Source organism: Mycteria americana, chromosome 19 (assembly GCF_035582795.1).
Source record: "Mycteria americana isolate JAX WOST 10 ecotype Jacksonville Zoo and Gardens chromosome 19, USCA_MyAme_1.0, whole genome shotgun sequence".
Lineage (NCBI taxonomy): Eukaryota > Metazoa > Chordata > Aves > Ciconiiformes > Ciconiidae > Mycteria > Mycteria americana.
Window position 1 is genome coordinate 617403 of NC_134383.1, and position 17462 is coordinate 634864.

Here is a 17462-nt window from a genome sequence, read left to right on the forward strand (position 1 = left end):
TCTGCGAGGTTCTTCTCGTGGAAAGGGGAAAGAGAAGGCGGCGGGAGGACGGAGCGGCTCTCTGCCGCCCGGCCAGCCCCTTCCCGAAGGGCTCCCGCCTCGCAACGTTCTGCCAAGAACGACAACCGCGAGAAAAACCCCGCGCGAAAACGCTCCCCCCGAAACCCCTAAAAAACCCCCCTGACGCTAAGATCAATGCTTCCCTTAAATAAATCGGCGTACGTTTTCCACGTAGACACAGTAAAAAAAAGTACCGCTCGAAATCCAAGATCGCTCACCCCCAAAAATTCAGCGTACGTAATTGTAACACCGCCTTCTCGACGCGGTCCGCTACCTGCCACGATTCTAATTTACCCAGATTCTCCTTTTCCCCTATGGCTTTGTAAGTCGGTTAGCACTGTCGTTTTAACGCGAATTCCCACGTTTCGCTTAGCGGGTAGGAAAAAAGGCAGTTTTGCTCGTCCGGCTGCTCCGCAGGCCCGGGCTGCGGCGGGCGCTGGGGGAAGGCGTCTCGCCCGCCGCGTCCCGCGGCCGCGCGAGGAGGGGGAGGAGGGCGCGAGCCGGGCGCTGGCGGCCCCCGCGCCCCGGGGGCTTGGCCCTCGCCAGCCCCGCGGGGAGGGGCCGGCCCAGGCGGGGAAGCGGGAGCGAGGGGTTTGCGAGGCCGAGGGCCAGCGCAGACGTCCCCCCCCCCCGCCCGGCGGAGCAGCCCGCAGGCACGGCGTGGAAGGCAGGCCGGGCGTCCCGCCGGGAGGACGAGCCCCGCCGCCGCGGCCCGCTTCCCCGCCGCCGAGCAGCGCCTTTGCCGAGCTCAGCCCCTTTCCTGGTCGCCGCCATGGAAAGCACCCGCAAACAGGGCAGCCGCGACCGGGCTCTCGCCGGTTGTTCATCCGAGCCTTCACGACAATAGAGGGAATGGGACATGGGCACACTGGACTGCAAACTACGGAATCTAAGATGTGCTGGTTCTCCTCCGATGAGCTCGAGTTCCGAACAGAAAAGGGCGGAGAGAAGAAGAAAGGAAAACACCTTCGAAGAAACCCACCTACTCCACGGGGTCCCGGCAAGCAACTCCAGAAACAGAACAGGGAAGGGGAAACGAAGAGCCACAGAAACCCGAAGGGAACTAACGCACAGAAGCCCCTCTTCTTCCCAGCCTCCCCCCGACCCCAACGAACAGAAATTAAACAAGGCACAGAATCTTCTGCAAATGACTTCACTAAACTAAATCCAAGCCGGACTTGGCCAAAAAAAGAAAACCCAAACAAACTGAGGTGTCGAACAGCAGAGTGTACTTTACGAGGAACATTTTTACACAGCAAATCCCGGACCCTCCCGGCCTCACGACTCTCCACCCATTTGCTTTTTTTTCTCTAAAAAAAAGACACAAGCTGGTTGCAACTTCCGATATCACTGTCTCTTTAGCGTTTAAATAGGGCCAGTAGTAACCGTCCACGGTTGGACACCTCATCGAAACCAAGGCTGCTCTAGATGAAGTACTCCTTCTTTTCTTCGGAGTTGTTTTGTCCTCCCTCTGCGTTGATGATGGCTGTGTCTGCGTCGGCCGCGTCGTCTGCTCCTTTGGCTTCGTGGGTGAAGTACGTACCTGCAAGGGAAGCGGGAGGGCGCGTGACTCGGCGGCGGTGCCTGCGAGGTGCCGAGAGAGCGAGCGACGCGGCCGCCAGCGGAAAGGGAAAAAAAGATGCAAAGCACGGAAATACCAGGCTGGGGCAAAATGAAAAACTCACGGCGGCAACCGGCAAGGCCGATGCCGCCCGGTGCGGGAGCTCCCCGCTCCTGCCCCCATGGCTGGAGACCCCCAGGGCCGACCACGCGCCGGGCACCGCCGGCCCCGCTCCGAACCGCGACGGCGGGCTGCTCTCGCAGCGTCCCGCTCGGCAGGCAGGTCACAGCCATCTCCCCCTCTCAGAAGCACACAAGCATCGGTAAAATGGCGTTTTAGACGCTTTACTTAAGGGAGAGAAATCTTTCATCTCCGCCTTCTCTCGCCCCTAAAGTGCTTTAGGTTTTTTTTTTCCCTTTCCCCTCTCTTTGCAACGTTATTCACTCCGTCGCGGCTGCGGTCGTAACCAGCCTCTCGTTCTCTGCGTGCTTCTCCAAATAAAAGCCCGGTTAACGTTAAAGCCTTTCGTACAAACATACATTCAGAGGAACAGTCGCGATTTTGCGCGTGGGTTTAGATTTGCTCTGGAAGTTGTAACAAGTTCCCAAAACGGACCGGTTTGCACATAACCCACAAACCCGAGGTAGCGTGGCACATACGTATCAGCTCGGGTCAAGGGGGTTTCGCAGAGGGACTCCCAAATTTCAGTCTTAAGCTGCGTGCCGACGTGCTGGCTGCAAGCTTCGGGGTCAGTTGGGCTGGTGTAGCTCCGTGCATCGTTACACGCAGTAATTAATAACTGGGGCCGCAACGGGAGGTAGCGGGCGACGGAGCTCTTTGAGAAGAGCCCAGCGCGTCCCACGACCCGAAACGCTGCTCCGGAAAGAGCACGCGCCTCGTTCGCCGGGTAGCCTGCAGCTACGATGCCTCGGACGGGACAGCGCCTCCGCCGGTACCAACCCCTGCAAGCCTGGGCGCCGGCGTGCCGGGTAAAGGCTGCGGCGGGGGCAAACCGCCGTCCTGCTCTCCGAAGCCCCAGGGGCACAGAACATCGACGGGCTGCTCCAGCCTTCCTCCCTTCCCCATTTCAACGGGCTTTCGGGAGACACCCTTCCAGAGCAACACGGGGGCCTCTCGCATCAGACAGGACAACGGCACGAGCAAAGGGAGGCACGTGCCGCGTCCCCTCGTTTTCCGGTTTCGGTCTTTGTCTTACCTTTATGTCTGGCAAAATAGCGCCCTAAAATGATGAGCAGGCAAAGCATTGCAAACACGACCACGGCCACGACGCCACCAACCACCGCATGGTCCACGCTCCGTATCGCCCCTTCCTCACCTGCACGAGAATCTGTTGAGATCAGAGGAGGAATAAGAATTCGGGACTTATTACGATGCACTCTGAAGGGTTTGGCCGCAGCTGCTCTCGGGATCGGAAAAGCCACCCTTGCGCTCTCAAAAGGAAAAGGGGTGAAGCACGGAGCTATCTAGACAGATGAGTTCGGGCAGAGGAACTTTGCCCAAAGCCGAACTGATCTGGCGGCTCGACTTGCAAGGTGTTTTCCGCTACAAGCAGCAGCACTACCACTACGCACGTGGAAGACAGCTGGGGGAGGGAGAGGAGAGATGGAATCGTTGGTGGACAGGTATTTTTGGAAATTCCCCTAGGACGCTCCCCAAATGTCAACCTCCCCGGGGCGGGGGCACAGGGAACAGCAGGACCACGTGGCAATATTAGTCGTTAGCTCCGGAGACACACCGTTAACAAACGCCCGGCCGAAAACATTTCAACTTCAGCCCCAAAACCTCCTCGACCAGGAAACGACCAGCCCAGCACGGCAAACGCAGTTACAAGCATCCTCTCCCCGACCCAGCGCGACTGCGTCGCTCAACGCCGCCTTTGCTGCTCGACGCAGCTCCCGAGGTCCGAAGGGAGGGAACTCCTACCCCAAGCTACAAACCCCCCTTCAAACGCAGACAGCGAGCAATAATTGCACGTTGCCTCCGACTGCTTTATTTCATTTATTTAACTCCTCGCCGTGCAATTAGTTTTCCTTTATAAGCGCCTCTCCCTTCGGACGCCGTCACCCAGGAGAGGAATGACTTCCTTGGCGGAGGAACAACTCCAAAATGAACCCGGAATGAGCTATGGCCATGTAAAATGAATGTATAGCAGTGTAAACAATTTTAATTTAGGAACGCAGCTACATCAACCCTCTCTGCAATCCTAATGGCAACCGAGATTTATAACGTAGTAAAAACCAATTATTCTCCCGTTGATTAATACATTAACATTTTGGAAGAGAAGCTAAACCACTGTATCTTTTTTTTTATCGAGTCAAGCGCAACACCTCCATTAAAATGATTTACCGGCCATACCTTACAATTTAAGCACAGCAGCAACAGAAACGGTAAAAATCTTTTAACTTTACATGATTTGTGAAGTCATACGTGAAGGATTTACCATTTAAATCTTTCACTACAAGAAGCACACGGCCTATAAATCTGTCCTGCATGCAGCTGCCCAGACACCTAAGAGAAATGCTTTTCACCAGGAAGACTGAGAGTGCAAATGCAAGTCAATTTTTAAGTAAGATTTATCTCCGTCTCCCTCCAAAGAACAGAGCAAATCTCTGAAGCCTCCACCTCTAATAATATTTGAAGTTTATCGATCAAGCGTACAGATCCGTGACAGCTAAAGGTAATGGTGCTCTTTTGAGCTGAAACCCGATACAAAGCTTGCGAGCAGCAGCCCGGGATTTACGCTTTCTATCGATATTTCCAATTCTGCTCCCAGATTAAGGACCGGGGGACCTAAGTAAACAACTCGTGACTGAGAGCACTATAAAGCACCTTTTAATTAAAACCATTTAAGAAAAAAACCCCTCCGAGCGTTTCTTCAAGTGACTTCCAAAAGCGGGAGCTCTGGCACAGGCAGCGGGACGCCCGGGCTGCATCGGGTCAGGGCGAGGAGGACGTCAAGGGACGCAAGGGAGAGCAGCCTCTCGGTGCCGCGGTCCCAGAGCCCCTTTCGGCAGCTTACCCGCCAAGCTACAAACCGCGCCCAAAAGCACCCCCCCGCCAACCAAAAGCGTTCGCTGCCGCGTCGTCCGCGCCCGAGCCGTTTCACTGCGGTGAGAGCGTGCCCGGGAAACGGGGAGGCACGGCGGAGGCGGGGGCTCCTCGTGCCGTCCCCAGCGGGAGCAGCCCGTCTCGCGGGCGCTTCCCGGCGCCCGCTGCTTTGCCGAGCGGCGGGTCAGCCCCGCTCGCCCGGGGGAACGGCGCCCGGGGAGCGCAGCGCTGTGCCGAGCAGACCACCCCGCCCGGGCAGCGGCTCTGCTGTCTGCCCGGGACAGCAGCGGGGGCAAAACCAGCGTCCTGGCCGTTGGGGCAGCTACCGCTTGAGTGCAGCCCGCCCTTCTCCCGGCGGCCTTTAGCGCGGCTAATCCGGGCCTTTAGGGACTCGCTCGCCGTAAAGCAACCAAACCCGGCTCACTCGCTGCAGCGGCTGCTTTAGGCAAGTCCCACTCCAACTTTTGCTTTTTCGGTTTGTGTGGGGTTTTTTTGTTTGTTTTTTTTTTTTTTTTTTTTTTTTTGTTTTTGTTTTGCTTTGTTTTTTTTTTAAGAAACTTAGCGCCCAGCTCCGCTCAGCTGCACTAGGGAGGAGACAGCAGCGTCCCAGCCCGGGAGGACGAATATCTTGTCGACATCTGGAACAGCTGAGAAGAATAAACACACTGAGTTACGGCTCTATAACGCACTTCGAGCAGGATTTTGCATCAAGAGGCATTTTTTCTTAATCACCATAAATTAACGTTCTGGAAAGAGGAAGCCTGAACGCAGGTTGGTGCGCTCGTCCTGGCGGCGGCCGCCTCCGCGCCCACCCACAGCTGCAGAGCCGGGGCCGGGTTCCTCGACGCCGTGCCAAAGCCTCGCGCCCGACATCCGTCACGGCTTCCCTTCAATTTGCAATCAGTCGAGAGCAGGGAGACAGCGCTTCCCCGAGAAGGGACTTTGCATAAAGCATGGCAACCCGTTGCGGCCAGAACAGTTTATTAAGTATGATTTTGTCTCCCGGGACACGCAGGGCCGTTTTTCTTAATTATTTCTGGTAAAAAAGACCTCTGCGAACTGCCAGCCGCAAGTTTATTTTATCATGCGCGCGGCTAAATAGTTCATCTTCAAGCTTACGCGCTACAGCAGAATTAAATATCTTCTGAGGATGCCTAGCGGCTGCAAACCATCTAATATCAAGCCTGTAAGGCAGTCGGCAGCGCACTTACGTTACAGGGTAACGTATTTCTATTTCTGTTTGCGAGCGAAAGGAACGGCTCTCCTGCACAGGGGCAGGACGTCGGTTCCCCAAAGTGCCACGCGCGCCGGCGAGCACCGCAGCACTACCCAGCCACGAACCGGACTCGCGCGCCGACTCTCGCTCCTGAAAGCGCGCGGCCCAACGGCTGCTCCGCGGGCGCGAGCGCCGCCGCGGCACCCGCGCGGCCCGCCGCAGGCGGGGACCGTGGCACGGGCGGTCGGCGGCAGGGAGCGCCAGCCTGCCGGCTCCCGGGACCCGCGGCAACGTCCCGAACGCGTCCCCGCAGGTGAAAGAGGCGGAAGGTCCGTCTTAAAACAAACGTGCCGCGGCCACAGCCCTGAAAACGCTTCGAGTTCTCAAAAGAAAATCCGCCTCCTATCTTTTCCGCGGGGCTTCCGTTTGCTCTCCGAAGATGAGCTACTCGCAATTTTTAAGAAAAAGTCACGCTTTTGAAAATTCTTGAGGCCCTCACCTGTTCTTTCTTCTTTTTAAACAGACAGGTAAAAACAAGGCGCCTCGAGAGGCCAGGGACCCCGATCCCCACGGCAAAGTCAGCGATGCCCGTGGCACTGCTAACGCCGCTTTCTCACCCCGACCCTGAAATAAAACCCTCCAGCGACGGCTCCTCCCCGCGCAGGCTGGTCCAGCGCGACGCCGTTCCCTTCGCCAGGCGCTCCTCCAGCACCCCCTCTCCGCCTCAGCACCCCATCGACCTCCGCGTGCTCCAACGTACGCGCCCAGCGCCGAGCCGGTTCCGCCTTCCGGCGCAGAAGGCGCGGCACGGCCACGCCAGCGGCCGATGGCCGCAGAGCCCATCTCCAGCGCTTTTGGACGCCGCTCCCAGCAAATCGGTTCGTACGGGCACCAGAGCGGCTGTTTCGTTTCCTGTCGCTCCTTATTTCCTTGGCAATTAAAGAAAAGCGCCAGGTCTGCGGAGCAAGGAATAACGCCCCAAATTTGTGCCGAGAGAGACCTGACCTTAAAACCCGGCATCTGCTTTAAAACGCTGTCTCCAATTCACAAAAGCTATTCCCGCTTCCTATCTATGATTAAAAAAGAAATCACAACTTTATTACTGAAGAGGGAGCGGGCGAGATGGCAGGAACTGACAAAATGCCACATTATTTGCTAATCCTAATATGTTATTCTTCCTTAAGATTTGCTTTTCTCAGCACCAATTCAATTATAGATGCTACAAATCCTTCTGACATTTAATTCCCTCTTGTCAGAGAGTAGTAAATGTATACATGCCGAGCCTTCCCATTAAGATGTTAATATATATCGGAGCACGCCGGCCTTTAAATCGAAGAGTCAGGGTTGTTCTAGCACGGTTTTGGTTCTGGTTTGCCCGTGGCTTTTTGGCGGGCGGGAGCGGCAGGAGGGAGGGAGGAGCGGGGAAGGGTGCGACGTCGCTGCACGCGGCGCACAGCACGCGGCGCACAGCACGCGCAGCTGCGGGGCTCCCCGGCGGCTGCGCCGCCCCTCAGCCCAACCCGGGCGCGCGGGGCGGTGCTTTGCGCGACGCCAAAGCACCTTAAAGGAAAACCGCGGCGACAACGGTATAATCCACCCGCGACGGCTGAACACCCGCGGGAAAAAATCCAGCCGCCTTCTAAGCTGCTGCGGTGCCTCCCCCGAGAGAACAGCACGCACGTGCCCCGCGGCGGGGGGAGGCCGAAATTTTATCTGAAGTAGCAGCCACGCCGCCCGCACGAGACGCGGCTGGAGGTGCGGCGGCAGAGAGCACCCAGCCCAAGTTCTGGCCAAGAGGCGGCTTTGGGAGCTTTTAATTAGTTTTTGCTTCTCGCCGTAACCGACCGCTCGCGTAATCAACGAAAAAGAGATTATACCACTCGACCGGGAAGCCTGAAGTTTTCCTTTAAACGAAAAGCGCGATTCGCCGCACGGCGCGCAGCCAGAAACGAAGGGCCGTTCCGAGGGGCTCCCGCTCGTCCGTCCCGCAGCACCCGGCGGAACCTCCTGCGGGTCAGCAGCAGCAGGCGCTCGGCCGCTCGGCTTCCACGCCGGTACCGCGGCTCCCGGGCGCGCTTTAAACCCGCGGCTTCGTGCTTGCGGGGCTTTATGCCACGGGAGACCTTTTTCAAAAATAAACGCGTTAACGATCTCAGGTTTTCTAACGTTTCTGCAAGCGCAATTGTTTCCAAATAGCTTTCTGCGGACTGTCTCGAGGGTGGGGAAAAAGGTGGCAGATTTTAACAGCAGCACCCTAACAATGCCGGTCAAGCGCTTACAGCAAGGTTTAGCAGATGGAAGACTTTTCTCCTCCCAGCTACTCAATAAAAAGGTTCCATTCGATTCTCTTTTTAATGAGGCTTGGGGAAAAAAAAAATATATATATGTACCTATGAATATGCTAGCTGAAAGCCTAGATATATATAAAGCCCACATATATATATACACACTCTTTTAGTAAGGGGCAGCATCTCAAGATTAAGAGAAAGACTAGACTGGACCCGGCCGACGTTACTAGCTGCTATTTTAAATCTCAAGTATAGCCGTGCTAAAAGCTCCCGACCTATTAGGAGCAAACCGCTTAATTTTTAACTTTGGCGGTCACGGCCGAGTTTTCAGAACCGGGCCCTGTAAAGCTCAAAGCGCCAGGTTTGGGATCGCCTTCGTGACGGGAGCCCTCTGCACCCACCAGCACGCTGGAGCAGCCGGGGTCCGGGGCTGAGCTCGGCACGCGGCCCGTCCCTCGCCGTCACGACCTCAAACGGCATCTCTCGCCGCCTTCCCCGCGGGCTCCGGCACGGCTTCCCGCTGCGGCCCTCCGGCTCCCGGGACCAGAGCTGTGACACAAGCGCGGCCCTCGCAGACGGAGCCTTGCCCGCTGCCTGGGAGCTCCCCTCGCCTGTCCTCGCTCCTCATCTTCCTTCCCGCTTTACGTTTGGCAGGCCAACGCTTTGGGACGTCGTCGGGGTATCTCCGACAGCCCTCAACTTGTTCCGCGCGCATTTGTGCTGTAAAAGCAGAAGTTTGGTGGGGATTTTTGTGCAAACGCAGTACAGATGTTCATTTTGGCGCATTCGGATTTATTACTGCGCTCCCACAAAAATTTATCTCCTGTTTCTGGGTAAAAATTTATTTCAAGCCATTGACGTGGGCCAAGGCGGGCGGAATCCGTGCGTGCGCGTGTGTCAGCGTACACGCGCGCTCCTGGGACAGCTACCGTGCTCCCCAGATGTTAATCTAACATCTGCGTCACGGTAGGGAAAAGAAAACCTGAGTCGCTTCCTCTGAAGCAGCCCTACCTTTAACTCGAGTTCAGCTTATCGAGTAATTAACACACCGCCGTGAGCTAAGCTCCCACCTTTCCCTGCTGGTCGCGATTTAGGCGCTAACGGCCTTAAGGCACTCGTGGGCTTCTGAAACGCCGGTAAGGCAGCGATCCCCCTTTGCTAAGAGGTAGGAATCGCGAAGCTAGCGCCAACGTTTCCCCGCCGCGCTGGCGGCGAATCCTTTGGCGGAATGAAGTTTTCCAAACGACGGAGCAGCCCCACGATGGCTGCTGGCGGGCAGGGCTGGGGGAAGAACGGGCTACGGAGCGCTACGGAGCACCATCACCGCTACGGAGCACTCCTCCGCGGCGGGGGAGGACAGAAGTCACCGCCTGCCCGCGCCAGGACGAGCGGTGATGTTCTTCCTTACTAGAGCGCGGCGTTAAGCCTGCTCCCCCTACTCTAATTTATCGATGGACTGTTAAAGAGTAGCGTTAACCTGTTTGTCGTATTGTAATTGAATTTGGTCTAATTTAAGCCGGAGAAACTCGAGGAGTTCATCCTTCTTCAATCAATAAGCTCCCCTTCAGCGACCCATTTCAAGATCGCTTCATAAAAAATAATGCGCTTTGTTTTAATAAATTTAATCGCTATGACAGGCGCTCAATGTTTATCGGTTGTTTCTTCAGACTCCTCTCCGCTAGCAAATGGAGCCCCACTCGCAATCAATAGCAATTGATTCATCAGCGTCCCCCTCGAACAAAGGTGCTAATCGGCTTTTGATGAGTTAATCAAAGCCGGCGCGAAGGCCACGCGGGCCCTTCTTGAGCGTTCCCTGTTTTGCAAGAGGCGCGGCAACGCCCTCCAGCAAAGCGGAAAGACCGAGGGGCGCGGGCTCCAGGCGTGCCGCGTCGGGGTCCCCGGCCGACCGCCGGCAGCGCACGCGGCGCCGTGTACGCGTGTCTCTATAGGCGTACGCACGCAAACGTACAGCCCTTTGCCCGAGCGACTCCCAGCACGGCGGGAATCCTCCCTGCGGGGCCGCGCCGGGCTGAACAAACGCCGCAGCAGACCAAGCAAGGCCGTGCCGCGGGAGCGCGAGGCCAACCCTTTCCCTGCCCTAGGGTTTTCGCACGTGAGGAACGAGAGGAGGTTTGCGAGTGGCACAGACACACACAGCTCGACCGGGAAAAGCGAGCACAGCTCTGGAAACTAGCTACCTGGATGGAAGGCAAGGGATGCGTTACTTAATTGCACAGTTGGCAGAGCCTCCGTTGAAGCATTTAGCGGGACAGCAGTACCTGGAAGGAACAGCACACTGAGCAAACACGGCAGCAGCACCGACGCCTTCAGCACGCCACGACCCGCCCGGGCCGAGCCGAGGCGCGGGCACGCGCCCCCGCGTCCCCGGGCGCTCGCGGGCCGGTCCCGAGGGCTCCCGGCACCCGGTCGCGCCGGAGAGGAGGGCAGCGTTCCCGACGGAGAGCTCGGCCCCGGCACTCACCTGGACCACCCGTCCGACAGCCCCAGCGTGCTGACCCCGTCTGCAAACGGGAGCGCGTTTCAGCTTCCCGGGAGCCTGGGCACGGGTGACGGGATGGGGGGCAGAGTCCTGTTCGTAGGAGAGAACGGCCCGGGGCTGTTTCTCTAGGGACACGGCCGTATTTGGCTTGGTACGACTCCCCTTTGGGCGTACGTAAACGACCAAGGGCAAAAGAACCAAAATTTTGAAATTCTTAGGGGAAAAAAAAAAAATCAGCAGTCGAAGCGGATGCTCCAAAATGGGTGTATGGTAGTGCCCAAAGGGCGCTCGCACTGCCTTCTGTAAAGCTCGGGGGGAATTTTGACTTAGGGTTAAGGAAAAAAGGAAACGTTGAGCTCCGTTATCAGGAAAACGCGCTAGCCCTTCAACACGCCCACGGCTGCTCCGCGGCGTGCTGCCCGTGGCCGCGCTGCCGGCACCGCGCCGGGACAGGGGCACGCAAGGGAAAGGCAGGGCCGCTCGCAGACACCCATTTTGAGGAATTCCGCTGTGGAATTGTTGCCCGTTCTTCTCTCCAGTTCACCAAAAGGTGTATTTTTCTTTAGAAAATACAAATGAAAAAAAATAAAAATCATAGAGCTTAGCAGAGCAAAACAATTCTTTCCCATCCAGGCAGCGGTATGTAACAGACACCTAGTGCTTCTTACCTAGGAGATCTGGCCCAGGCCTGCAATAATAATCATTAGTAGCGCTCAGGTGTTAGCATACGTACCGAACGATCCATCATTTCTAACCTCTTGGCCAAAGCATCCCTATAGGGGCTTCCAGGAAGAGATGCTGCCCGTCTGGTGGGATACGAGGCAAGCGTCTGACAGGAGGAGACGGGGACTCGGGGCTTTGCCTTTTTGGCGTGAGGTTTGGCGCGAGGTGCTCAAAGCCCCGCAGGGAACGCGCCGGACCGCGACCCGGCTGGGCAGGGCTCTTCCCTCCCCGGCGCAGGCAGGGGGCTGCGGTCCTGCCTTCGGGGCTCCTCGAGCCTGCGGAAAAGCCGGCCGGCGCTCGGCTGGGAGCCCGGCCGTGGGGGGCAGGGGGTACGACGAGTCTGCGGAGACGCTCTGAGAAGCGGGAGCGAAAAAATCGGGCGAACGTCTCAAAACGCTTAGGCAGACTCTGGCAAAACGTGACGATCAGGGGTTCAGACGGCATCTGTACCGCTGATCCGACCCCCGTTTGGGATATACCAGCTGCACCCGCTGAAGATGCTTTTATTTCTCGTCTGGATTAGCGCTAATCGGCAAGGGCCGACGGTCAGGATGTATTTACGTAACTTTCAGTCCAGCGTGGGTAAAAAGAGGTTCAAACCACCTGCTGGGCTTTGCCTCCGCTGACAGAACCACCCCCTCCTTTTGGTGCCCAGTCCGACGCTCGTATTGTGGGAAATCCCCAAGCGGCCGAGAGCCAGCGCCGGCCGCGCTTTTTCAAGACGGTTTCGCACAATACGGCAGTCGAGCGTTTTAGGAACGTAGGGTTTCAACCCAGCCGGCCTCCGAGTTGGCGTTCCAAAAATCAGGGCACGGCAGCTGGGAGGGAACCCGAAACGTTAAGTCTCACCACCCTGCACGCCTCCCGCCCCGTTTGCAAGGGTGCCACACAGAAATGGGTGCCAAAATCAAAAAAAAGGGAGGAAAACCCCAACAGAAAACAGCGGACATCCAAGCTGCGAGACCGTGCGTGGGAGGAATGGCTACGCCACAGCAACTATACAATGCGACATGGCCAAGACGCAGAAATCAGAGTGGAACCGGTATCTAGCGAGGAAGAGCAGCGGTTTACCTACGTACTAGCCCTTACCTGAGAGATCCCCATAGTCCAGCTCCTCTGCCGAATTGGGCAACTGAGTAAAGCCTTACAAGTAAAAACAAACTCATTTTTCTCTGCGTCTCTCGAGCGACAAAAAACAACACACTTAAGAACTGAGGATGAACTTCGGGGGGGGGGGGGGGGGGGAACAATGCGTCAATCACTCGCTACCTTCTGCCGGTTTGGGCAGAGCAACTCGTAGGACAGAATTGCAATAATTTCCTTTATTACAGACAGAAACATTCCTCAGTCTACACTGTTGGCACACGAAACATGGAATCAAAATCACTCATTCATAACAGCATGCAAAGACCCCCAAACTCTGCCTTTTAGTCATCACGGGGGGCAACTGCCCAATTTAGCCCAGGTCGATTTCGGCCCTGCATACATACGGCAATGCAAAATTGGCGTCCAATTTTCCACAAAATTCAATCTTTTTTTGGTAACGTTGACAAGCCGGGCAATTTATCAATTAGCGAACATTGTGGATCGCGTTTCAAAACGGTAAGGCATCTGTACGTGCAGACTGCAGGCTGTACCTCCCGCAAAAAATCTGACAAAAACCGGCTTTTGCATTTTCCCAAATTTGAGGCATTTACGGAAAAAGTATCTATCCTCAAAGCTGATAAAGCAGTTAGGCGAGGCACGCTCCGGGGAGCGCAAAGGGCAGCTAACGCTGTCTGTAAAGCCGCTATCTCCTCTTTGCCTTGGGACTCTGAGGAAATGTCGGGGGGTCCACGGGAGGAGAGAGCATCCAGCCGAGCGAGCCGCTCGGCACGGGCCCCGGGGATCTCTTTAAAGGAGGGGCGGTACGGCGGCCGGTGCGCGCGGCAACTGACTCCTGCCGCTGGCTGCTAAGGCAAACGCATTACGGAAGGAGAAAAAAATATTTCCCGTGGCGAGACGCCACCGTCACTGGCCATTGGGAAAGCTGGCGGCGTCAGCTTGCGCACCGCTAAAACGCCGACTTTCTTTTAAATAGCAAAGACGTTAATGCGGTACGGGCGATGCGCAGACTGTCCCCCGCTGGGAAGCAGCAAGGAGGACGTGGGTATATGTTTTTCTCATTAAAAATAAAACTCATTTCCAGTGACTGGCTTGTAAAGGCATCAAGTCACCTGGAAGCTACGGTCGGAATTATCTTCTACGGTGGGAAGCCGTTTAGATGCGTAGCGAGAGCGCTGTTTGCGCGCCGCTCTTGGATTGCAGGGCGGCCCTCTTTTTTACTGTAATACAATATAAAAATGTAATTACAGTTGACTCGCAGAAGCACTGGACGTGCAAACCTGGGCTCGGAAGAGGAGCCATTCAACTCTTCTCTCTCCAAAATTGCTTCTCTAGAGTCTTCCCTCTCACTTAAAAGGAACTACATTTTCTCAATAACGAAAAAGGGCAACGTTGCATTTTTTATGAAGCAAAAAAATCTTTTTCAAAAGGAAATTTAACAATTCAACAATGCAGCTTCTACCTGCACCCGGTATACCTAAAAATGCCACCGAACGGTATTAAAACCCGTTGTGAGGCATTTCAAACGTGGTAAATTACTTTGTGATTTTTTCTCATTAAACTTTCATATCGGCCATTAAAGCCCCTTCTTTGCGCTTCTGATCAGAGCGAACGGAACGTCTGCCTGTTCGGGAGAGGAAAGCTACCTTGCCGCTCGGCTACCGGTTCCCCCTCAAATACCAAGTCTTAAGAGGGCGCAGCCGGCACGCCGAGCCGCGGCTGCCGCAGCCCGAGCCGGGTGCTCAAACGACGACAGGAGCGCAGCGGTTATTTACAGGTCGCTATCGACAGAGCGATGCTTCGCACCGCTTCCTAAGCGACCTCCGATTTTTAGGGAAAGGACGATTTCTCTTTTGTTTCAAGCTGTAAATAACCAATTAGGCATTCCGGCTTACGCGGCGTATTCCGCGGCGCTGCACGGAAAGCTTAACGCGTGCAGAGCGCTTTGTGATGTTTTATTCAATCGCCCCAAGGACCGGATCTGTGAAATGCGGTCCGGAGCGTATTTACTGTTAGCTGCGCTTTTCAGTAGGGCGTTTTCAGAAGGAAAAAGGGCAGCTGGGCAGGCAGAGCCGCCTGGTAACGTCGACGCGCAAGGTACGGAGGCTTTTTCCTCGTACGCCGTCGCGTTTGGCGAGATCTGCGAGCCGCCCAGCGCTGGGGCACGGCCGAGCTTTTGGCTTCAGCCAAGGAAAACTCATTTTCGGAGGCTGAGCGCTATCGGAAAAAGCAACAAGAGCGTAACACGGTAGCGTTAAACGCTCTCGTACGAAAGCCTGCTAAGGCCGTAATTAAAAATTCAGACGGGCCTTCGGGGAAGAACTTCCAGCTTATAAAATAATTTACCTGCTGTGTTAAGGGCAAGGTATTTTCTTGTCGCTCTTCAGTCACGACTGGGATGTTTTCCTTATTTTAACCTTCAACTCCAGGCTTCCTGCTTTGCCAGCTTCAGAAGAGATTTTTTTCACCCTACCTTTTCATGAGGACGAGCAGAACTTCTGCCTGCGCCGAGGCAGCAGCGCCTTGTCTCGGCCTCGGCGGGGGAGCCGAAAAGCAGCTCGGGGCCGCCCCCTCGCCGAGCGCGCACGCACGCGTGCGTCGGGGGCTGCCCGGGGACGGCTGCGCAGCGAGCGTCGCTCGTGCAACGGGCGCTGCCTGCGGTCTTGAAAAACCGTGCGGGAGCTCTTTAGGCTCGTCGCTTACGACAGGGCGGGGGCCGAAATTTGGGAAAACGTGGCGAGATGAAGTCATCGCTTCTGCTGGAGCAAAAGAGCGTCATGTATAAGGTCATGGCTGCTTATACATGTCCCGCTCGCGCAGGGGGCAAAACGTGAGGCGGGCATCTCGCCCCAAGGGCCCCGCCGGGGAGCAGCGGCGGCCGAGGAGTCAAAAACTCGCACGTTGAATTTGAGGGGGAGAGGGGCAGGAGAGCAGAAAAGCAAGGGCGAGGCAGAAAAAGCGCTTGCTTTGCAGGTTCCGCGGCGGCAGGCCCTGGGAGACGTTACTCTCCTGGCTCCGCCGAGGTCTGCCCTCGTTTCGGCTGCAAATAGGCAGGGAACCGCGGTTTCAGCCCCGCTGGCACCCTGGCGCCAGGAAGGGCAAAACGGGAGGGAAGGAGGGCTTAAGCTCGGTAAACCCGGCTTAGCGCGGTGCAGCCGAAGCACAAGCCTTCCTGCCGGCCATGACCATGCTGTTATTGGAGTTCTGGCAATGAACAGTGCAGAGAAAGGAGAAAGTGCATCAGAAAATTTACAGTTAAGCTCTCATTTTTCAACAAAAGAGTTAACAACGTTCGTGCTTTAAGTCACTCATGCATCGCTGCCGTCAGCTCCATTCCGGAAGGAAACGGGAATGGCAGGGGCTTTGCTACCGCTTTTACATGCACACACATACAGGACTCCTTTCCACCCCAGTCCTCTAGGATACGCTCCAAAAAATGAAAGTACTCAAAGCGCCCTTCCCCGATTGAAGTATCGTGCTGGTTCCACACTAGCCTTACGTTTCGTTTGCTTTGCTAGCAATCTCTTTTTTGGGTTCTTTTTTGGTTGTTTTGTTTGGTTTTGTTTCATTTTTTCTTCCCCCAATTCATTTAAAATCGTTTTTGGAGAAAATCCATTTGGCTGTAGTTCATGCCCATGCATTTCTAGTCATTCACAGACATGCTCACTCCCATCGGACATCGGTAAGAACAAATGGCCAACATACAGAAACACCTGGTATACTCCAGACACACTCCAGCAACACAAGCTCGGAAAGAAAGCCCGGAGTCTTCACGGGAAAAGCACCCCCGAGGGCAAGCGCGGGGGGGTCAGCGCAACCGGCTGGGTTTTAAGGCGGGAAAGTGTGCGGCAGCTCGTTTGACTGCGGTCGCTTGTCATTTCAGCCGTCGGCCTCCTCGCAGCAGCAGTCCTCCCGCAGAGGCGGAAGCATCGAGGGCTCCTCCTTGAGTTCCCAAGGCGCTTTTCAGGGCTTTGCCCGAGGCCAGTAAAAACGACGGAGGCCGCCGGGCGTCGCGTTAAAGAAACGGGCTCGGCCGGGCGTCCCCTTCCGCGTCGCCGCCTTCAGCCTCGCGCCCGAGCGCGACGCCAGCTGCGCGTCAGGAAAGCCTGGCCGAGGCCTCTAGAAACGGCGTCAGGAGGCACGCTGCTGGCAGGGCCGCCTCATCCTTCCCAAATCGAGGGATCGACATCTGGACCTGCGGCTTGCTAGGGTCGCCCGAGAAAACCAGGGAAAAATGGAACCACTTTCTGACGCTGCGGGCCACTGTTCTTTTGCCGGAATGCATCTACCTTTTCTCTGCAAATTCAGGTGCTACGGGCAGAGCATTTTGGCCGGACTGAGCAGCGCTGAAGACTCTGTCGCGGCCGCTCTCCCTACGCTCCGCCTCGGAGAGCTGCCAAAGCAGGACCCCTGGCAACCACACCTGCACGGTACAAAGCGCTCGCTACGGCCAGAATCGCGGGGCTAGAGACTACAGGGAGCCCGGCGTCCTTTCGGGCTCAGCCCCGGGTCTCCTCTCCCGACTGCTCTCGGGCGCTTCTGAGAAAGCAAAGGGCCAGGCTGGTGCTTCGAAGGAGCAGTCGGACCCTCACCCCCTGAGCGAGCGCGACCGGGCAGACCTGCGGGTCGTTAAACTGCGCTACTATCTTCAGAGTCAGCTCTTCGGGGCTTTCCCCGCGGCTTAACGGTCGGGCAATTAACGTTTTGCCTTCCTCCAGCCTTCACAAGCGTTAGCGTAGCGCTGGATGAGACGGCACTTGGGACTTTTACCGCCTTGCCGCGACTTTCGTTGCGGCAGCGACAAAATTACCGATGCCGAATCTTGACGTTAAACACGCATAGGGAGATCGGCAACGTATAGAAAACAGGAGCACGCCTGCAGGCTGCCGCCCGCTACGTCCAGGGGGAAAACGCATCCAAGCAGGCAAGTTACTTGGGACA

The 17462-nt window shown here is 56.3% G+C and overlaps 1 protein-coding gene across 4 annotated transcripts in view; it reads right to left on the minus strand.

The window, feature by feature from the left end:
- Nucleotides 1-1267: 1267 nt before the first annotated feature.
- Nucleotides 1268-17462, minus strand: part of CADM1 (cell adhesion molecule 1) — a 173521-nt gene continuing 157326 nt past the window's right edge. For 3 of the 4 annotated variants that reach the window (XM_075521187.1, XM_075521186.1, XM_075521185.1), the window contains 2 exons: nt 2838-2969; nt 1268-1603 (listed from right to left, as the gene is read on the minus strand). In XM_075521187.1, coding sequence (XP_075377302.1) covers nt 1485-1603; nt 2838-2969 — 251 coding nt within the window. In that variant the 3' untranslated portion in view covers nt 1268-1484. Of the gene's footprint in view, nt 1604-2837; nt 2970-12506; nt 12561-17462 lie in introns of all 4 variants that reach the window. The other variant, XM_075521184.1, reaches the window with a different exon arrangement.